Raw genomic sequence first — 22,214 nt, 5'->3', positions numbered from 1 at the left:
TCTTGGCAGAGGTCACAGCCCTCGGCACGTCCCTTCCCAAAGCCCCTGCGGCATAACGGCCCAAGGTGGAGCTCGGCACTGACCCCACAGCCAGGAGCAGAGGACTCACTGTTCCCATAGGGCGGGGGCTCGATGCAGCCGCACAGCTCCCCGCCGTTGTCCAGCTCGCAGGTGCGGTTGGGGCAGTCGGCGCCCACGCAGGGATCTTCCACCACTCCTGCTAAACAGCACAAGACACAGCACAAACACAACCTTTACCCTCAGTCTGTGGGGCAGCCACCTCTAGCCCCTCTCCCCAGGGGGACATGGCTCCCCTTGACCTGAACAGCCCCAGTTCTCTTACAGCAATTCTCCTTCTCGATCCACTCGGTGCCCAGGATGCCGAAGGTCCTGCAGGCCTCTCCGTAGGCAGCCAGCGAGCCGCACAGCTGGACCTTCTTGTGGTTGTAGCAGCCATCCAAAAAGCAGGACTCGTAAAAAGGCAGTGGGTCCAGGAGACCGTAGCAGGGCTGGAAGAAGCCTTTCATGTCGGTCAGCTTCAGGCAGTAGCTGTCACTCTGCAGCTCCTGGATCTGCACGTTGTCGCAGGAGGCGGCGTACTGCGAGTACTGCAGCTCGTTGCAGCTGTGGGCACCGGACACGTCGTGGGGGCTCCTTTCATGGCCAGCCCTGCTCCCATTCCCGCTCCCACCTGGTGGGAAAGGGCTGGCTGTCCACTCACCTCTTCTGCATGCCGTTGGTTTTCCAGCTCTGTGCCAGCACCACGCTGCTGACGGCCGGCTTGCCCCGCAGCGTGGCGTAGTCGTCGGTGCGGTCGCCGTTGAAGTTGCCGCAGAGGCCGCACACCTTGTTCTGCAGCCGCTCCCCGATGGTGATTTTGATGACATTGAAGCCGTTGTAGCGGATCTGGATGTCGGGGCTGGAGTCAATGACCAGGAAGCCCTCCTGGCTGAAGATCTTGGTGGACAGCCCCGTGACGAAGGGGATGCTCACGAGGCTTCCGTTCACCTAGCACAAGAGAAGGACACAAAGCTGATGTCCCTCCCATATCCTCTGCCTACAGATGTGGGCGTGAGCCTCTCATAAAAGATTCGGCTGCTTCCCACTATCCCAGCTGTGAAAACATTGACAGTAGTCTGGGGCCTTGTGGAGACCATTGTGCAGCCTGGACTGCCACCTACCATCCCCTCCCAGCCCCATTCTGGAGGGGCTGGACACCCCTGACGAGACCTCACCTTGACAGTGTTCCTGTCACTGATGAGGATCTGCTCCTCGTTGATGTAGAAGTACACGGGGGAGATGATGGTGAGGTTGGGCGAGGACCACTTGTCGAAGTTGATGATGAGCTGGAAGGAGAAGTCAGGCAGCTTCTGGCAGATGGTGGAGAGGACGAAGGCGCAGTTGGCGGGGAAGCGGAGGAAGGCGCCGTCAAAGGTGCGGAAGACGCCGCCGCCGGCCGCCAGGCAGAAGGAGCTGCGGGTGCTGAAGCAGCCGCGGACGCCGTTGCGCAGCGCGCACTCCTCGTCCGACTTGCAGTGCCGGGGGTCGCACTGGATCAGGTTGCGCCGGAAGCAGCGGCACCGCCGGGTGCAGTCCCCACTCCAGAAGAGCTGCTTGGGCTGAAAGATGGACCCATCACCGGCTGCCCCGTCAGCCCAGAGGATGTCTGGGACAAGGTTTGCACCCCTCTGTCACACAACAAGCATGAGCAGGAAACAAGGGCAGAGGAAAGGGTGCAAAGAACACGCTGGCAGCTTGCACCTACCTTGCAACATCTCTGCTAGCCACACTCAAATTTGCACTGCCACCACAACCTCCCTCACCTCTTGTGCACACACAAAGCCACAATGCTTAACACCTCCTTGGCTCTTTTTTGCATTCTGCCAGCCCAACCCATCTGCAAGGAAGCCCATATGACAGTACCCCAAAACTGGCTCCTCATGCAGCAAAGGCACCTGACACAGAACAGTCTCACTGACATAAAATACAAGCCACTGTGATATGACCAATGCTATCAGCACAGGACTCTGCTGCTTCAAACTCCTCAGTGACATCAGTAGCTACAAAAAAGCAAATTTCATGTGAAACACTAAATCTACGATGTGTGAATACCTAGCACAATGTGATCATACAATACTGGACTTTGGCACTCATCAAAGAGTCTTCCCAGTCACCACCTTCTCTCCATTGCACCTCCACCAGCTCCCTCCTGTGCTTGACACCCAGGTCACCTTCACCCAACAACTGCATGATGGATTTTTGTGGGTATTCTCAGGTCAGTCAGAGAGAAAGAGAAAGGTTTTCTAACCAGGCGAGAGCCTGGGAAGCAGTTGGAAAAGAATGTAAATAATTCTCTAATCTACCTTGTTATTCACATTGTTTACAGACAGGTTCTGCTACTGTGCGTCATTCACTGCACACCAATGGTGGGGATGTTTTTACTCTAAGACCAATGAAATTAGTCTTCTTGATGTTTTCTATATATATACAGCAGTACATTTGAAATAAAGAGCGTTAATTTTCTTTGCCTTCTGATGTGGAGTTCTCTGTTCCCGTCCTGCTCAACGGCGTCAGATTTTTGGATAGAAAGGCTTCCAATGCAGCACACCATGGAAGGACATCCCTCAACTCTCTAGCCCTGCTACCAGCCCAGCCTGACTGTCATCCCCACTAAAACTCTGCCCAGAAATATCATCCAGAGGGAGGGAGCAGACCCCAAGAGCTGCGTACCTCGTAGTATTTGCCGTCAGAGTAGCAGCCACAGTTGTGGGGCAGGATGCAGCTCTTGCCGTTGAGGACATAGCCAGGGTCACACTGGCAGCCCTCCACGCAGTAGTGGCTGCAGTCGCTCTTCAGCCGGATGGCAGCACATCGGGGCTGGCACAGGGACACGCAGCTCTCGTAGTGGCTGTTGGGGGGACAGCTGACAGCTGAGCAGGGGACAAAACAGACACAGATTAGCTCCATGGACACCACCAACCTGGCTCCCCACCAGGGACTGATTCAGACCTGTCATGCATGGTGCCGGTCTGTGGCCTCACCACCCTGTGGGAGCGGGGCCCCTGAGCCATGAGCTTGCTTGTTAGAAGGGAAAAACGACACAAATTTAATTTTCAGTCTCGTTAGCAAGGACAATTACTTCCCATCTGATTTGCCAGACAGATTGGCTGCCAGGGATGCATGCGGTGCCCGTCCTCAGGAGGCTGATTGAACAGCACATCGTCATCTTATTGACAAGGGGCTGCAGCTTCATTAGAGCAAACACACACTGCTGGCATTGAGGCTGACTGACACAATCCCTGGTTAACAGTGGGGGATGGCTGATGCCTTCTGAGCTTGGGGCTTTCAATTTTCCGTCCCTATACCTTCTCAGCTTGGGGCTTTCCATTTTCCAACCCTGTCCCTTCTGAGCTTGGGGCTTTCCATTTTCCATCCCTGTCCCTTCTGAACTTGGGACTTTCCATTTTCCATCCCTATACCTTCTGAGCTTGAGGCTTCTCCTTTCCATCCATGTACCTTCTGAACCTGAGGCTTACCCTTTTCCATCCCTGTACCTTCTGACCTTGAGACTTCCCCTTTTCCATTCCTGCTCCTGCTGTACCACATGCAGCTTGTGACAACTCCAGGAGAATTTGGTGTCCCAAATTTGGTGTCCCAGACTTCACCCACTTCACCCAGCAAGCGTGGGAGGGATTGGCTGCCAGGCCATTGGCCTCCCCCTCCCTGGCACCCCAGGAAAAGAAGGACTGGAGGCAGGGTGGCACTTACAGCACGAGGTGAAGTTCCTCCAGCCAGTGATGGCAATGCCCTGAGTCTGGCACGTGCTGGCATAGTTCTGCAGCCAGCTGCAGGCTGTCTGCATGGCCCCCCCATCCACACAGGTATCAAAGAGGCAGTTCTTGTAGAAGAAACCTGGATTGATCTTGCTGTGGCACTTGGCAAAGACACCACTTTGGCTGGGGATGAGGCTGCAGAGCTGCTGGGGCTTCCAGAATCCTTCCACCTTGCCGCAGGCAGGGCAGCGGTCGCCGCAGCCCACGCGGCAGAACGCGTCCCGCTTGGCCCAGCTCTGCACAAAGTCACTGATGCTGGTGGCCGGCGTGCCCCCTGCGGCCACCAGGTCGTCCTCGGGGTTGCCGTTGTAGCGGCCGCAGAGGCCGTAGGTGAGGTTCTGGAAGCCCCGTGGGATGGTGACAGACAGGAAGGTCTTCCAGTCGTACACCACCTTCAGCCCGAAGTCGGTCTCCACCACGATGTGGAAACCGAAGGCGAAGATGTTCACTTTGCCCTGGCCCAGCTTCAGGGGCAGGTAGAGACGCTCGTCGTTGATCTGCAGGGAGGAAACAAGGCACACTGTGAGGGAGAATGGTGGTGGGAGCCTCCACAGAAGGACACAAATGAGACTGGCTTGGCATTCTCAGAGAAAGGTCCCTGCTGACCTCGCCTCCGCAGCCAAAACAGAAATCCTCTCCTAAAGATGTGCCTGGCAGCACCCTAGGATGAGCCCAAGCATGACGTGACCTGCAGAAAACCTTGCAAGTCATAAGGCCTCCTGTCCAGGGTTTTGCTGCACAGTCTGGGACTCACACCTGCAGAAATAATCACAGCCCTCATGGCCCTGCACTCACCAGCACAGTGTATTTGTAGGCTCGGTGAATGACAATCTTGTAATTAAAGACCTCCACTTCCACCTGCTTCACCCACAGGGCCAGAGAGGTGTCCCGGTCCTCGTTCTTGGCCGTGACAGTGAACGCCGGGAACGTGTCCGAGCGCTCCACCCTGGGCCGGGAGATGGTGGTGCACAGCACCAGCTCACAGCTGCTCTGGAAGTCGAAGGAGTAGCCATCAAAAGTCAGGTAGTGCCCATAGCCCGAGATGATGCAGGAGGCATCGGTGCGGACGTGGCAGTAGTAGAGGCCGTTCTCCTCCAGGCAATACTCGTCGTCCTTGCAGGACACATTCTCGCAGTACACGCTGTTGTCCGAGCCGTTGCAGTAGCACAGGAAGTGGCAGGAGATGTCCATCCAGAAGGTCTGGTTGGTGGCCAGCTGCCGGCCCTCGAAGTTGCAGCCACACTCGCGGCGGGGGATGCAGCGGGTGCCGCGCAGGGCGAAGCCCTCGTCGCACTGGCAGCCCTCCGAGCAGGTGTCCCGGCACACGGGGCCCGAGGCCAGGCTCTCGCAGGTCTCCACGCAGCTCATGCACTCCTCAAAGTGGCTGTTCTCCGGGCAGGAGAGAGCTGCAGGGTTGGCAAACACAGAGCCTGAGCCCCCAGCTCCGACAGCACAGGGTGAGGAACAGGCAAAAAGCAGGTGGTGATGGATTCAGGGGAAAAGGGGAAACAGTCCCAGCATCTGGTGGCCACTGGCTCATCCCATCCCCTTTGCAACCCCTTCTCCCCTCAGCCATCACCTCCCTCACATCTCAGCCCTGTCCTGCCATGTGCCAAACATCACCTCCTCCTGTTATTTCCCAAACAAACACCTCCCTGAAACCTCTGAGGCAGAGACAGGCACAGCCTCCCCACCATCTACTTCCACAATCGGGATTTTTCACATTTGCTTCTGAATTATGAATGTTCTCCCATCCACAGCAAGTTTACAGCGACAGCTAAAAACCAGCGTTATTCAAATTATCCTCTGGTGGTGGCGTACGGCACCGCCAGACACCATCTGTGGCTCTGGAATGCTCCTACAGTGCCCCATAAAACTTCTGCTGCCTCCTGAAATGCCACCCTGAAAGCGCTTCCCTGGGAAATCTCTCTGTGCTGGCACCAGAAAGCACTGCCTGTGATTCCAGCATCCCACACGAAAAGCTGTTCCGCCTCTGCACGCCCACAGATCCCCACCAAAAAGACTCTGCCCGGGTTTCGTTGGCTCCAAACTCCCTTCTCCCCATCCTGGGTGATGAAGAGCTTTGGTGGACTCACGGCAGAAGCTGTGGCTCCTCCACTGGCCGATGTCCACGTCGGCGTTCTTGCAGGCGCTGGCGTAGCGGGCCACTGAGTCACACAGCTCCGACACGTTGCCCCCGCTCTGGCACAGGCGGAAGAGGCACGTCCTGTAGTAGGCCGAGACGTTGACCACGCTGTGGCACTCCAGGAAGGAGCTGTTGGTGGGGTCGTTGATGATGCCGCAGCTGGAGCGGCTCCTGTAGGACTTGAGCAGCTCCGAGTCGTTGTTGCAAGCCATGAGCAGGTCCCCGCACTCGCCGTTGCAGATCTCGTCGAAGGTGGTCCAGCTCTCCAGGAAGAGCTCCAGGTTGTCTGTGAACTTGCCCTTGGGCAGGCAGAACTCGTCGGTGGCGTTGTCGTTGAAGAGGCCGCAGAGGCCCCCGGTGCAGTTGAAGTAGGAGGTGGAGAGGCGGATCTCCAGGAGGCCGGAGTCGTAGTAGCTGATGGCCAGGAGCCCCTCGGACTCCATCACGGTGCTGTTGCCAGTCCGGTAGATTTCCAGGCGCCCAGAGGGGTGGAAATAGGGCAGCTCCACATCATAACCATTCACCTACAAGGAACAAGGTGGAGAGGCTTCAGGGAGGGTGACGTGGCTTAGCCCAACCACACTGTGCGCATTAAACACTTCCTGACCCAGGCCCTCCCTCCAAGGTCCACAGTCTCCTCCGAGTGAGGGCAGGGCATACAGCTGTACCTTTTGGGTTTGCCCCACAAAAAGCAATTTTTCTTCCAGGGAAAAGCAAGTTGCAGGAGAAGGAGGAGGCAGGAAATCTTCCTCAGCAAACAGAAGGAGCAGTGCTGTGGCAACAACTTCACAGGCACCCAAAGGGCCTCCACATGATGGTTCAAGTGTCTCTGTGGTGTCCACAGCCACAGACCCATAGTCTCCACTGCATCACACCACAAGCCACCACCTCCCACCTGTCCCTGGGCAGCACCTTTACCTTAATGTCTGACAGCCTGGTGCCTCCAATCTTCACCTCTTGGCCGGCTGCCTGGACCCGCACGACACGCGGCCCGTTGGGAGCGGAGCCGACCTTCTTCTGGTTGATGTCCACCTCAATGAAGTCTGACCTCTCTGGGCAGGTCTTGAGCAGCGTGTAGGACTGTTCCAGCGGGTAGGGGAAGGTGATGCCATCAAAGGTCTGCAGCACCTGGTCCTGCCCCACCAAACACACGGTCTCCCGCTTTGGGTAGCACCCCCGGTAGCCGTTCTCGATGGTGCAGATCTCTCCCTCGGGGCAGGTGGTGTTGAAGCACCTGGCCTCCCCGCCAGCCTCGCAGTGGCACTGCACGGTGCAGTCTGGTGACGCCCAGAAGGACTCCCCGACGGTGTAGTAGCGGCCGTTCACGTCGCAGCCGCAGCCCTGCACGGGGACGCAGCGGTCGGCGCTGAGGACGTGGCCCTCGGGGCACTCGCAGCCCTCGGTGCAGGGGGAGGTGCAGGCCAGTGGGGCCGTGAGGTCTGAGCAGGTGGCAGGGCAGCTGCTGGCACACACCGAGTACTGGCTGAGCTCCGGGCACTGCACGGCCGCCGCTGTGGGCGCAGAGGGGTGACAAACAGAAGGGCCACGTTACAGCACGGTTCAGGGTCAGCTGCCACCCTCTCACTGACCACAGCAGAGACAACACAGTGTGACCCATGAACCCCTCAGTGGTAGGATTGGCCCCTCCATTTCCCTCACAGGCCTCCCTGGCCAGTCCTGGGCTTCTCCAAAATAGCCCCAAGAACCACTGAGTCGTCCACAGCTATTTAAGGCCACAAGGATGGTGGACTGACCAACCAGTCCCCATTCCAGTCCAACCTCCAGCTCTCCTCATGGCAGCTGATGACCTCCAGAGCAACGTGGAGCTCCCACCTCATGCCTGACTTGTGCCACGCTTTTGCCGGAGCAAGGGTGTGATGCCATGGAGAGGAGGGACCCATCAGTTCTCTCCCAACTCCCTCCACTCCAGCCAATCCCCTCCCTTGGATTTCCTCCCCCTCCTGTCACGCACTCCTGGGCACACAGGCAAACCCCTGGCATTGCTCCCCTCCTCCCAAACACTCACCGCATCCCGTCTGGCTCCTCCACTCTCCCACCGCGATGCCCAGTGCCTGGCACACGGTGGCATACGCCTGGATGGCCTGGCACAGCCCGGTGCCATTGTCCTTGGCGCTGCAGAGGTCGTAGACACAGCTGTGGATGAAGGCGGTGGGATCCACGACAGAGCCACACTCCCAGAGGGGCCCCCCGCTCTTGTTGATGAAGCCGCAGTACTCGGGGGTGAAATACAGAGCCTCGGTGGCGGCGTCGCAGAGGCTGCAGTTCTCCAGGCAGCCCGTGGAGCACCTGCGCTCGGGATGTGGCACCTGCCAGCTCTCGCCCAGGTCCGGCACGGACGTGGCCACCCGCCCGTCCGAGCGCAGGACGTCGTCCTCGGGGTCTTTGTTGTAATTGCCGCACAGCCCGCACGTGGCGTTGATGTACGAGCCCGGCACGGACACGGAGGCATAGTGCTGTCCATCATAGGTCACCAGCAGGCCAAAGTCAGTCTCCAGGGCAGTGGACAGCCCGCTTTGGTAGACCTTGATTGCACCCAGTTCCAAGGAGATGGGCAGGGACACCACCAGGTCATCCACCTGCGGGGACAACACCCGACGGCTGAGCCAGCGCGTGGAACAGCAGAGCCCTCGTGCTGGGACGCAGACAGGACAGCCCTGTTGTGGGGTCTTGGGGGAGGGACATGCGCAGAAGGACAGCTATTGGTAAGCTGCAGGCACTTTGTGTCACCCGTGCCCATTCCCCAGGACACACAAGGCCCAGAAGTGCCATCCCACACTCTCCACGCTGCTGCCACCTCAGAGGAGCTGACCTGGCAAGTTCTCCCCTTCCAGCAGAACTCTTACCTTTGCCTTCCCAAAGCCGCCCCTGGGGAGAACAATCTTGTGTGAGTAGACCTCCACATAAATATCCCTCAGCCAGGAGACGGAGGAGCCGCCTCGGTTCTCATTCTTGGCCTCCACGTTGAAGTAGGGCAGCTGGGAGCCTGGCCAGCACTGCCTGGCGAGGAGGTAGGAGCAGGAACCCTGGAAGTGAAAGAGGAAGCCGTCGAAGGTGTGGTAATGTGGATCTCCGAACACCACGCAGGTGCTGCTCTCCACCGGCACGCACTGGAAGAATTTGGTCTTCGTCTCACACGCCTCGAAGGGGCCACAAGCCATGTCCTGGCAGAGGATCTCATTGTTGAAGTCCAGGCAGCGGCACTTGGTGGTGCAGTTGGCATTGTCCCAAAAGATCTCCCCTTGACGGAGAAACTGTCCTAGAAAGACAGAAAGGGAAAAACCCATGCTACATCACTTCTTGAAACAGAAACACGCTCTGAGCGCGCCCTCGGGGGGTCTGCTGGTCCTGTGATGGAGACCACCACCACCGTGTCCTGCTGCTGGGCTTCTCAGCTGCTTTCTTTGTGCAAACTCCCAGCAACAGCCGCTCAGCAAGCCCCAAGTTTCATTTCTAATGTGTGGTGCATCCTCTTTGAGTCCTGCCCACGCCACGAGTCCCTGGAACACTGCGAGTGCTGTCACAAATCCAGGGTCAGTGCTGCAACACGCAGGCTGGAAAACTTGAAGGTTATTCCACGCATTTCGGACACCCACCACTCTGGTTCTTCTTCAGTATTTCAGGGCACGGGAGGCATTTGTGCTGTTTTCCCAAAGGAAAAGCCCCATTTGGAGGCAGCTTCCAGCCCTTTTGCTGCACTTGCACCATCCTCCAGCTTTGCTGGCACTTCCACAGTTCCCCCGTTCACATAACTCTGCTGGTCAAAAAGTCACTCTGTCATCAGCTGCCCCAGGAGCAATTTACTCCCATTCAGGAAGAGCTCGTAGTAGTTACTACACCAAAGAGCTGTTGATAAGCAACTTCCACCCCACACACGAGCCCCAGCAGGGTGCTGAGTGATCTCACAGCCCCAGACAGCACCAGAGAGGGAGCGGGTTTGGCTGGTGAGAGACAGGAGAGGCAGGAAGAAGGCTGGAGAACAAGGGTGGCAAGTCCCCGTGAGAGTTTCTCTCCCCTCCATCTGGCCATTTTTCACACTCCTCCGGCGCGTGGCTTCTGCCATGCGCTGCCTGAGTTTACCTCTCCTAAACTTTTTGTTCTCTTCCCTGCCTTCTAAAAAAAAAAAAAAAACAAAAACAAAACAAAACAAAAAAAAAAAAAAAAAAAAAAACAACAAAAAAACCAAAAAAACAAAAAAAAAAACCAAACAAAAAACAAACAAACAAAAAAAAAACCAACAACCCTATTTTCTGCTTCCCCGCAACAAATGTCTCCTCTCGGCAAGGCCCACGCTCCAACCATCCTGGTGTGGGGAGTTTGGGAAAGGGATGTCATTTGGATCCAACACATCGTGCTGCATCTCCTGTCGTGGAGGGCAATCAGCCATTCACCGTGAAATTTAAATCCAGTGGCGGGATCTACTCGCACTCCTCTTGTCACCTGAAGAGCTGAGACTGCTTTCCAGCTTCTCTGCAAAGTTCAGCTTTTCTTCCTGGGGTCAGCAGCTGGAAAATGCTGGAGCAGCTGGACCCAAAACTCTGCTGGAGCTGCAAGAGCCTTGGAATCTCATGGACCTTGAGAGGTCCTAAACTAGGACATAAAGAAGCCACATGTCTCCCGTGTCTGTCAGCAAATGACAATCCCCTCTTGCTGGAAAGACTCCTGGAGCACAGTGGATGCTCCTGACAGTTTTATTTGTCAAATGGAAATGCAATAATCTTTCAGCAGCAGAGCCCCCGTGCAGCCCGTGTGTGCATCGATGAATCCCTTTATGGCCCCGTGCTGTCAGTGACAGGCACAGACTCTGTAACTGCTGCAGACACAAGCCATTTGTCCTGCCTGCAAAACCTGCTGTTCCTCCTGCACTAACAAGGGAAATGGCACCACAAGATCAGCTTCCCTAATTTATGGGCAGGAGGAAATTGCTGTCCCCGGGTCTTTCCTGTTGTCACCAATTATCGCAGGAACTCGGAGATGTGCAAGGACTGAACCCTCTCTTGTGCTTCTGGCCCTGCAGCTGCAGCTCATGGGGACGCCCTGGCAAAAGCAGAGATCGTGTAGCACCCCAACAGCATCACCTTTTGCTACACTGCACCCCAAAATTTGGGGACAAGCAATGCCATTTCTCCCTTACCTCTCAGGCTGCAGCCGTTGGCCGGGTCTATTTCTCTGCCATCTATTTTGAAAGCCCAACGCCCCGGGACATTTACGTTGGTTGTTTCCTCAATATTGACAATGTCTGGGGTTCTGGAGCCTGGGATGCTGAAAAAGTTGGTGAGATTTCCACCATTGAAGCCAGCCTAAACCAGAGAGAGAGCAAATTCCATCATCCATCTTGGCAATGGGAAAGCCATGCTGCATTTCCTCACTTCTCTGTTCCCCCTGAGTACATCTTCTTTAGTTTTAACAGCTCTTTCTGGAGATTTCTATTTTCAGGTAGTCTAAATTTCTGTTTTCAGGTAGTCTGGATGTGAATGAAAAGCTAAACAGGCACTACAAGCAGAAGGGATGTGTATTCACAGATTTATGTTTGTATAGATACATATGTATGTACATATAGATCTAAGGGTGTGTGAACTGAGTGTTCAAATAAAGTGGGGGAGCAATGTAGGGAGAGATAAAGTGAGGGAGCAATGTGGGGGTGCAGGATTCCTGCATTCCTTATGCAGCAATGTCCCCCTCCTCAGGCAGAGGGACCGGCTGTGGCACTGCTGCCAGCACCAAATTTTGGAGTGCTCAAACCACCGTGCCCAGCAGTTGGGTATGCTAAGGGACTCAGTGGCCTGAGCAAGCATGGAAGTTTTGGAAAAGCCATAGGCAGGCATCCAAGAGCTCATCAGGGATGGGGATTCGGGAACAAGAGCCTCACCTGAGCCATCACCCCGCCGAGCCCAGTGAGGGGGTCCCCTCCGCTGGCTGTGCCCGTGGTCCAGCTGATTTCGTGGTAGTTAAACAAGGCAAAGGATGATATCCCATCTGTGATCAGGACAGCCTGGAACGTGTTCACCTGTGGAAAACCACGGGCACATTCACAGGTGGCACTGCTTTTCTCCTGACCTTCTGCCACATCGATGTCTGGCCCGGGTGAGCCTCACAGTGACGAGTAGAAGTGGAATGAGACCCAAAATACGTTTGTTCTTGCTGCCACAGCTCCAGCAGCTCCCATTCTGCTCCTTCCTCCAGCTGGGAGCATGTGAAGACCATCTCTGATCCAAGGGAACACCAATAGATGGCAGCATGAGAATAAGCTGACGGGGAAGGAGCAGCGGGCAGGATTTGGTGGTTGTGATCTGTTATCTCCCATTACCCTGTCTTAGCTTTCTTCCTGCATTATCTTTCCCGGTTCCCTTCCACATTCATATCCTACAACGCTGCTGAGGGTGGATTACATCCAAGCCAGCCATGTATATCCTGCACTTTGCTGGCTGCCAAATCCCCTCCCTACCTGCTAAATCCTCTGCTCTTGTTCTTCCTTTCACTTGAAATGACTCTGCATTTCCAGCCCCACAAACTCCAGGCACATTCCAGCCAGGATCCAGGTGGGAAGAGCCCATCTTCCCTTTTAGAGCTGTGCAGAAAGACAGAAGCAGCTCCTTCCCTTGAGATATCCCCTCCATCCCTGCAGATCCAGCAGCAGAGCTCGGCACTGGCAGCTCAGTCAGTCACTTCCCTCAGCTCCCTGCATTTTCCTGTCCTTCCCACCCCTGCCCTGGGATCATGCCATGAGAGCAGCTCCTCCTGCCTCTGAGCAAGCAGGATTTCAGCAGGGCACCCAGTGTGGGCTGCCTCTCTTTCAACTAATGCAGAGCAACCCTTCGAGCCTGGCTGCCTGGGCAGTGCACACTGGGGAGGAAGCCACAGCCACAGCCACAATTCCCAGGTGATTGGGAAAGCCCACGGATCCAACCATTTCCCACTGGGAAGCATCAGGGCTTTTCCTGCCAGGAGCCCTGAGCACTGCAAGCAGTGGGTGGCTGCTGGAGGAAGGGGAGGGCTGGGGGTCACTTGGCACCACGTTCCATCCCCTTGGAGCAAACCCACTGGCTCTGAGGATGCCTCAGAGGGGAGCCCAGGGCTGCCTGCACGCCACAGGGGATGTCACTTCCAAGGAAACGAGGCTCCTGCCAGGAGAACTCTGGAACACGGAGGCGAAGCAGCTCTGGGAGCTGCCAGGAGAGAGAGGGAGAGGCGTGAGCAGAGCTGCCTCTCAGCAGCTGCAAATGGCACAGTTCACACCAGGGCAGGCAGGGCAGGGAGTAAAGCAGAGCCGCGTCCACTCCTCATCCTTTCCCTGGCATTCTTTCTCCTGCTCCTGGTTTCCTCTTGCTCACCTTTGCCAAGCCCTTGGCCATGCTGGGAGGTCACAGACATGTCACACATAAAGGCAGTGCCACTTGGAGAGTGCCACAACAGCTTTTCCATGCTCAGGAGCCTCTGGGAGGGTGGCAGGAGGTGAATCTTACACCTGGCTCTCCTCATGAAGAGCACCTCCATCAACCCCCAAAATTCCCCTCTTTGGAGCTCCTGGCCATGGAGCATTCTCTCTGTCCATCTCTCAGAAAATGAACCTATTTGCTCAGGTGACATCTCCAGGCAGCAACTGCAGCGTCCCTGAGGCCACATTCCCAAATTTTCTGCAGCTTTTCTGCACTGCAATGAAACTCCTGCTTAAGTTGCATGGTGCTATTCCTCGTGCCAACCCCGAGCCCTGGCTGCTGCTGAGCAGGAAGGCTGCTCTAAAGCAAAATAAATTGCATTGTGTTGCAAATGTAATTCTTCAGGCAATACACAGATCTCTATATTGCTTGCTGTCTGAAAATATATATATATAAATATATATATATATATATGTGGGGGTTTTTCTGCAAGTGCTGCCAGGACTGGCAAAAAATATGCATCAAATCTCAAGCTTCTTTAACAAATGGAAAAGAGCTGAACTGTTTATCAGAGCCAGCTCCTCGAGACAGGAGAAGCTGGGTTTTGGCACTCACAGCACACAGGCTAATCCTGAACAACCCAGACGATAGCTGGGATCCCTCACTTGCTATTCAAGAACGGCTTGGAGCAGCCTGGTCTAGAGGAAGGTGTCCCTGCCCATGGCAGGGGGTGGAATGAGGTGATCTTTTCCAACCCAAACCACTCTGATTCTGTCTTCACCCCAAGCTCCAGCACAGCCCCTACCAGCAGTCCAGCACGGACCTCCCGACATCAGCTGCAGTCACAGCTCACAAATTCACCAGATATTTAAAAGCTGTCCGTGCCCTGACAAACATCCCACCGCCATCCCCCTCCCGTGAGATGCAGCTCACACATTTAGGGCCATGTGACGTGGCCAAGTCATTAGTGTGACTCTGAGCAGCGTGACCAATCTCCCATGCAGGCAGGGAGCTGCCATCAGAAACATCTGAATTTGTATGCAAGAAATGCATTATGATCAAGCCAAAAAGTCCTAATTGGTGTCAGAGCCTTGCTTAGATCCTGCAAACACTGAGGAGGAGATGTTTTCCCTGGAGATCTGAAAGCAGGGAGCGAGGTTCCTACAGGCTCCCAGGGGAGAGAATGAAAGGACCGTGGTGCTCCTCTGCCCAGAAGAGAACTGGGGAGCAGGAACACAAAGTGTCTCACTCAATTTTACACACAGATGATGAAGAACACTTCCATCAACCCCCAAAATTCCCCTCTTTGGAGGGGACAAGACATAAAATAAAATACTCCCCTCTTTACAGAGTGTTGTCCATTTAAGATTTTTTACAGATCCCAGACATTTTACAGTTTGTGTCCAATTGTGGCAAATAGCAAGAAATTAGTACAGAGACAGCAGACAAAGAATGCTCTGTATGGGCACCAGTGTCAAAGGCATCAGAATTTCCTGTCAGGCACAATTGTTCATTGCAAGAACAGCTATTGACCATTTCTAGCCATGCCTACATAACATATCCACACTTCCCTTCGAGGACTACATGGACAGCACTTAAAGGGTGAAACATTTGCTGAAAGTGTCGCATTTAATACTGGGATTCATCTGAGGACAGAGGAGCCTACATCTTCTTGTTAGAATCAGTTGGACAGGCAGGAAGAATGTTACTGTGGCAGGCCAAGTGATGTGATCAGAAATAAACCCAGTTTTTATCTTAATTTTAAATTTAATAGCCATTCCTAAGATCTTCCATAGGTTTAAACTCTTAAAAGGGTGTTTAGAGAAACACTCCCTTTCAAAGAAAATTCATTTGAACTTAGTATTACAATTCATCTCTTTTTCCTGTTCAACCAATGAAACATTTATCTGTTTCCAGCTGTCATCTGTGAACTGCAGGATTGTCTAATAACGCTGCTTGTGAATTCCCCTTTGTTGTTGGCTGCATACGAAGGAAATAATCATTTTTCCTAAAAGCAAGCCCTGAGCATTACAGCAAGACATAAAACACACCCACGAGAAGCCACTTACGGGCGTCGTGCTGCTTCCCCCGTAGAACGTCACCTCCTCCCAGGTGACGATGAAGACCCAGAGGGCAGAGAAGGAGGCCATGTCCCTGAAGTGCCTGCGGATGTCCCTGGAGGCCCTGCGGAGCAGCTCTGGCTCCGTGCTCTCCCGGTAGAAGATCTCCCCGCGGATGCCGTTGTGCACGTCGGCCCAGAAGGGCGCCACGAAGGCGCGGCCGTCGGTCAGCGGGAAGGCCTCGGGCGTGAACTGGCTGACCAGGGCGTTGAAGGAGATCACGCCGTTGTTGTTGACCTGTGTGGAGACCCCCACGGTGTCTGAGCAGAGGTGGTTTAGCAGAGTAAGTCAGCACAGAGAAGCTGGTTTGGCAGGAAATGTGGGGAGAGAGGGTTTGGGTTTATGTACGGACAGAGGGTGAGCAGCCCGAGCATGATTCAGCTTCATCCTACCCATGGTGGCCAAGACCTGGTGCAGGAAGCCCCAAAATCCTGAAAATTTGGCAGGAAATGTGGGAAGAGAGGGTTTGGGTTTATGTACAGACAGAGGGTGAGCAGCCCGAGCATGATTCAGCTTCATCCTACCCATGGTGGCCAAGACCTGCAGGAAGCCCCAAAATCCTGAAAATTCTTCAAAATAGGGTTCTACAGGGAAGGCACCCATCACAGCAGGATGGCACCCAAACCTGCTGAGGCACAGCTCCTGGGATTGCTGAGCTTTTGGAGAGCAGCTCTGCAGCACGGAGAGATGTGGATGATGGTGACACAGGAAAAAACTGCCTTTGGCTTTGTCCCCTGTGACAGATCCTGGGGCTCCCCAAGAGCAGGGAGGTGCCACCTCAGCCTCCCCAGAGTCTGCTGAAGATGCTCCCCGAAACAACATTTTTACACAGAACAGACCACAAACGTCACTGCTGCCCTGGATGCTGGAATCCCCCACCCACACCAGGGTCTGGAATGGGATTCTGCTTTCCCAGAGCTGCTGTGCACAAACACCACCTGGACAATGGATGAGTCTTTGCCTCTCTTCTGATCCCACAGAGACCACAAAAGCTGGGATGTGGCACAGTCACACTGACTTAGGCCCTGTCTAAGGTTTAGGTGAGCTCAGGTGACCCCTCTCAGCCCAGCCCTGGTGTCCCCTTAGCCAGGCTTTTGCTGTGCCTTCACCTGGGAGCAGCAGCAGCCTGTCCTTGTCTGGGCCCCCCACAAATCTGCTTCCCCTTTTCCCCCCTGCAGGTCCTGCATGTTCTTGTTTCTTGTCATGGAGCAGGAATAATGTCCCTTGTGTCAAGCCCTTCGCTTTGCTGTGCCATTTAATCACCCACAAAGAAAATTTATTGCCTTTTAGATTCCTTTCCTATGAACATTATCCCATTAAATATACCTTTGACTTTCTTAATCATAAAACCTATCAGTTCATGAAATCTAAGAACTTGTCAGGTAGCTGCTAATAAATCTTCCAATTCCTGATGACAGGCAGAGCGTGTTTAAAATGCAGCCAATAATGGCAAGGAAAAGGATGAAGGGAAGGTCTGCTTTCTCCACTTACATAAATGCTTCTGTACGGGGCTCCAAAAAAGATGAATGGCACAGAGATCTTGATTTCAGGGGAGCTGCCATCATCAACTTTGGGGGTTTTGGTGTCGTTCTGCCAGTATGGATACAGGCTTGCCATGGTGTGAGCTGGAAGGAGAGGGAGAAGAGTCCTGAGGGCAGGGTCAGGACAGTCCAGATTTCAGAGAGGCCACAAAAACCAGCACCAAACCCCAACATCAGCAGCCAAAGGGTGCCTGAAGCCAGGGCAGAGCTGCTGGCTGTGGGACTGGCTTTAGGACAGGCTCGGGAGGAAAAGCATCATGCAGGTTAGTCAGGGCACAGCAGTGACCACAAGCTGCCCCACAGCTGCAGTTTTTCCTCCCCTGGGACTGTGGCCAAGTCAAACCCCCTCAGTCTTGGCCTCACAGGAGGACAGCAGGTCCATGCCCTGCTGCAGGATGGGCAGGACTGGCTGTTCCACACGCTGAGGTGCTCAGGGGAGCAAGCAGCACCAATTCCACCCCCCAGAGCCACGCTCCTGGCAGTGCCCACCTTCCTCCTGCCTGCTCCTCCCCTGCCACGGCTCCTGGCCCGGCTGACAGCCTGAGGGGTCACGGCTGCTCCGACATTTCCCAGCAAAATTCAGTTTCCTGCTAAAAGGCACTGCCAGTGAACATAATTGTCTCTCCCAAAAGTACTTCAGAAGATGGTTTTGACACATTTCGGCCTGTTGCTTTTTTTACCAGCCTAAAATCCATCAGCTTGAGGCACGAGCAGCCACTTCAGACCCCAGGGCACACTTCCCTTCTTGTCCCAGCCAGGCTTCTGCTGTCATTTCATGTCCTGCTCCTCCAGTCAGCTCCTCACAGAGCAAACGGGGATTTTTCTGGGTTTGCCTCCCCCTTCTCCCCTCTTTGATGCAGGAAAGCCTCACGGCATTCAATCTGGGATGACAGAGCCCCCCGGGCTTGGAACAATCCCATCTCTGTTCACCTGGATTCAGGACACGCTTTCATTTCCAGGACCCTGAGCTCTTGGGGGGTCTCCAGGCTGCTTTTTATTCCCATGGACACACAAGGGGCTCTCCTTGATGCCCAACTCTGAGGATGTTCCATGCTGAGCATGAAGGAGTCACTGACTGCCCCTTCCCAGGCTCCAAATTTCCCTGGGAAAAGGGAGATAAGGGGAAATCTGGCCTAACCCACTGGCATCCTGATTGCCTAAGACATTGGTGTGCCCTGAGCGCCCTGTTGGACATAGGGGAGGTGGCATTGATGGTGCCCAAGTCGTAGCTCTGTTTTCACAGACATATCCAAAGGGCCACAGAAAAATTCCTCCTGCCAGGCAATAAAATAAATAATTTCACAGCTGTTACACACCTGATGAGTTATCACAGCCAAGGCACAGCGACAGGACATGGATTTTATTCCGTTTTTAAACAGGAGGCTCAGCAGACATTCCTCAATTCTTCTTTAGCTCTGCTAGTGCCACACTACCATACCTGCTCAGCAGCCCTAACACAGAAATTTTCCAAACTCCTGCTTCCTCTGGAATGCTCCAGGTGCACACAGAGCCATACAAATTATAAACACAAGCAACCCTCAGGATTCTCAGTCCCTCCCTACCCTTGGGAAACACTCAGGTCACTCTGGTTCTTGTCCTTGCTCCAGCCAAGGAGCTGGGGGTGTTTCCCAAACCCTCTGGGGTGTTTCTGGGTCTCTGGGCACAGCCCAGCTGGGCAATATTTTCCTGCTGAGAGATACTCACCTCGCTGCTGTGCTGTTATCACCAAAAGGGCCACCCAGGCTCCCAGAAATGATCTCTTGTTCATCCTACAGGAAGGAGACAAACCCAGCCATGCATCACATTGGTAGGAAAACTCATCCTTGAGGGGGTTCCCGAAGCTGCCTGACTGCTGCTGGCACGTGGATGTTTCAGAGCTTCAGGTGAGGTCCCTCACCTGCCAGGCTGCCCTGAAACGCCTGGTGATGACAGCAAATCAGTGCCAAAGGAAGCCCAGAAACACCTGGAAGAGCTCATTTCATGTTTGGGAGCTGTGAACAGCCACAGGTCTCCGTGTGCTCCTTATTCCTCTGAGCAATTCCTGGTCCACTTAGAGCAGGGATGGCCATTCCTGGGTGATCCCAGGAGGAGCAGCTCTGCTCCAGGCAGCAGAGCTGTGATGAGCTCTCATGGTCCAGGAGCTTCAATTTCAGCTAATCCTGTGCCCTGGCTGCCACCACAACCATCACTCAGGGGGCTGGATGAGCGTGGAAGGAGCACAAACATTTACACAGCTGGGCAGCTCCTTGTACAGGAATCAATGAGAGACAGAGAGAGTGCAGATCCAAAATGAAAGCGAAATCCTGTGCCAGCTCTAATTCCTTCTGTGCCTAATGCAATTTGTTACTCGTTATTAATCCAATAGAAAATATTGCTAAAACACCTGCTTTGATTTCTTCGCCCGTCGATTGCGCTCGTTCCGCACGGGCAGGGCTCCGGGAGAGCTCCCAGGAAGGTCTGGGATTCTCCCAGAGTGCTGGGAAGGGATGTGGGAGCTTCCCACACCAGCTGTGTGCACAGCCTGGGTGTCAACAGCAGCCTCCCCACCCTGCCAGCCTTAAAAATCTCCCTGAAAGCCCAGCATCTCTTTGTGTTCTCCCCATGGATCCATTTTTATGGAAAATGTTTTATGTTTTTATGGAAAATGTGGATCTACAGAGCCAACTGCTTCTAATGCCACAGAGCACAGGATTACGGGGGGAACATCCCATCATTTATCCCACATCACTCCCATTACTCGGAGAGTTTGGAACAACACAGTGGAAGGAAAGTTCTTTGCTCACATCAACACGAGCACATTCTCCATGGGGAAAAGTTCATTCCACCAAGGAAAAGTTTTAGCACACTCCCTGTGTTGGAAAGGTGGAAGGAGAGTGGCAGAATTTGGTGTAGATTGTAAATCAGAGTCTCATTAGCAGAGGCCAGCAGAGAGTGACCAGTGGGGACTGTGGCAGTGCGGGGATAAGAGCAAAGCAGGACAGACAGCAAAGAACTCGCTACTGAACACATCCCATCCAAAAATACAATTTTTTAGGTATGGAAAAAAAAAAATTACCAACCTGTTTGTAGGCTAGAGGAGCAATCAGGTCTGAAATTTTAGACCAGTCTTGGTAGAGCAGGGTGAAATCCTATGTCAAGGGAGAATGCATGCCCGTCCTGCCATGCCAATTATTGCTGATGGCTGAAACGATGGCTCAGTCCTTTGCTCTCCCAATTGAAAACTCCGTTTTCCTCAATGCTCTTCCAGGGCTGGAGCAGTGTTGAGTTGCAATCACAACTGTTGTTCCTCTGTTGATAACCAGCAGGCTAATCTGGAGATCAAATTCTGGCCTGGAGAGGGAGAGAAGCCTCTTTCTTCCCCAAAAGCTCACCCCCTTCAGGTGGATTCAGATGGAAATGCCAGAGAGACAGAGCTGGGCTCGCAGCTCTGCTGCTCAGGGAACAGAAAACCCAACCCTCAGAAGAACAGAGCCCCTTCCTCCTTTGTGTAAAGGGGGAAAAAAAAGCGCCCATCTATATAAAGTTACAGGATTAGCATTAAACAGTGCTAGGCTTAAAGCGCCGTTCAAAGGCACTGCCCTGAAGTTTCCATGGAGTTGCTTTGCCATCCAAGTCCTGCTTTTTTACAGGTGGAAAAGGAAAAACTCATCCAGTCCAGCCCACAGAAGGTTTCCTTGCTGTTCCCGTTTCCACCCTCTCTGGTGCTGGTGGGGAGCTTCACTGGGGGACTGCTGTGAGCATTATTATCATTTTCACTCATACAGCTGCAGTTTGCACAGGGATTTTCCCTGGCTCTGGCACCTGGGCTGGCCACAGCCCTACATTTGAGTCCAATCTGTACCCCAGAAAAGATTTCTGCTGCTTTGAGTTGATTCATATCCATGTTGGATGGGAGGGAGAGCTGGAACAGCAGCCAAGGGGTGAAGGATCCATCTGCAGAGCTACATTAGAGCTGATTTTTCATCCTGCAGCAAGGCTCAGGTGAGACAGGCACTGCTCCAACCCCAGCAGTGGGAAAACAGCCTGAGCTTGGCTGATTTTCCCCTCTGACATTTGGAGTGGGGGCCTTTTATTCCCTATTTTCCCTGCTAGGAGGTCTTAATTCCTCTTGTCCTCCCCGCCCTTTGTCAGGAACAGAGAGGAGACAGGAATGCCAGCAGCCCAACAAGAAGCCCTGACTTTTTTCCCCTGGGTGCTCCTGGCAGTGTGTTCAGCAAGTTTTCCCCAAAAAGCTGTCTCTTACCTCAGCAGTCTCTCCTAGCACATCAGGGCACCAGGCAGCTCACTGCCTCCACAGCAAATCCCAGAATTTGCTCTCCCTCCATCCTCCAAGCGTGGCCTTGTTAGCAGGAATCTTTCATTTTTAAATTTATTTTTACTTTTTTTCTAAGCCAACAGCTATTTTAGGAGGGCAGGGACTGACTGATATTCCAGGGGCAGATTACTTCCAGCCTGTATCCCAGCTCTTCCCTTCCCTCCCATACATTTTAAACACAACCAGCTCCAGGAAAATCAATTGATTCTCCTCATTCTGTTTTGTAACAATGAGAAAACTGGTGAAAATAGGTTTCCCTCTGCTCCTTTGTCAGTTTAATATTCTGGTCCTGTTTGTCCTGGGCAAGTGAACGCTGATGAAGTTTGATTAGGTCTCACTGACTCTTTGGGGAAGATTTTGTCTTCCAGCCTCTCTTGTTTTGGCAGGGATGTTCCCATCATGCAGTGCTGAACACATCACAGCTGAACAACCAAACACCTCTTAATAATTCTAGCAGAAAACTTCCTCCCATGCCTTACCTCAAGGAAAAACAAGCATTCAAAGGTGCCACAAGGGCTTCCGTGGCTGCTTGACCTTGGCACAGCAGCCACAGGCAGTGCCTTGTCTCGTTCCCATCTCAAGGACCTGGCACAGCCCATGGAAGATGCCCTGGCAATGGATTTGCACAGGAGCTCTTTCCCATCCAGAGGAGCATCTCTCTCCTCCTGCCTCCCCCAGGGTCATTTGGTGCAGGCCATGAGGGTGAAATTTCTTTTAACCCCAAGGCCAGTCCCTCTGAGGAGAGAGTGTGCTCGAGCTTTATTCCTCACCTGGAAGCGGGGATGAGTCCCAGTCATGGGGAAACACAGTCCAGAGGAGGAACAGATCTTCCAGCTCTCCTGGAAGTGACTTCTCCTCTCCTTGC

At 53.9% G+C, this 22,214-nt stretch overlaps 1 protein-coding gene across 1 annotated transcript in view; it reads right to left on the bottom strand.

Moving 5' to 3' along the window:
* TECTA (tectorin alpha) overlaps positions 1-21,435 on the bottom strand; it is a 28,210-nt gene extending 6,775 nt beyond the window's left edge. The window contains exons 1-17 of the mRNA XM_053963551.1: positions 20,094-21,435; positions 18,739-18,803; positions 16,985-17,118; positions 15,443-15,730; positions 11,867-12,004; positions 11,132-11,297; positions 8,844-9,256; positions 8,006-8,576; positions 6,898-7,490; positions 5,930-6,503; positions 4,629-5,239; positions 3,769-4,330; positions 2,731-2,930; positions 1,236-1,619; positions 722-1,008; positions 344-624; positions 110-220 (exon numbers count right to left, since the gene is read on the bottom strand). Coding sequence (XP_053819526.1) covers positions 110-220; positions 344-624; positions 722-1,008; positions 1,236-1,619; positions 2,731-2,930; positions 3,769-4,330; positions 4,629-5,239; positions 5,930-6,503; positions 6,898-7,490; positions 8,006-8,576; positions 8,844-9,256; positions 11,132-11,297; positions 11,867-12,004; positions 15,443-15,730; positions 16,985-17,118; positions 18,739-18,802 — 5,377 coding nt within the window. The 5' untranslated portion in view covers position 18,803; positions 20,094-21,435. The remainder of the gene's footprint in view (positions 1-109; positions 221-343; positions 625-721; positions 1,009-1,235; positions 1,620-2,730; positions 2,931-3,768; positions 4,331-4,628; positions 5,240-5,929; positions 6,504-6,897; positions 7,491-8,005; positions 8,577-8,843; positions 9,257-11,131; positions 11,298-11,866; positions 12,005-15,442; positions 15,731-16,984; positions 17,119-18,738; positions 18,804-20,093) is intronic.
* Between the last annotated feature and the right edge of the window lie 779 nt (positions 21,436-22,214).

This window comes from Vidua chalybeata, chromosome 23 (assembly GCF_026979565.1).
Source record: "Vidua chalybeata isolate OUT-0048 chromosome 23, bVidCha1 merged haplotype, whole genome shotgun sequence".
NCBI lineage: Eukaryota > Metazoa > Chordata > Aves > Passeriformes > Viduidae > Vidua > Vidua chalybeata.
This window is presented reverse-complemented; position numbering and strand designations above follow the sequence as displayed.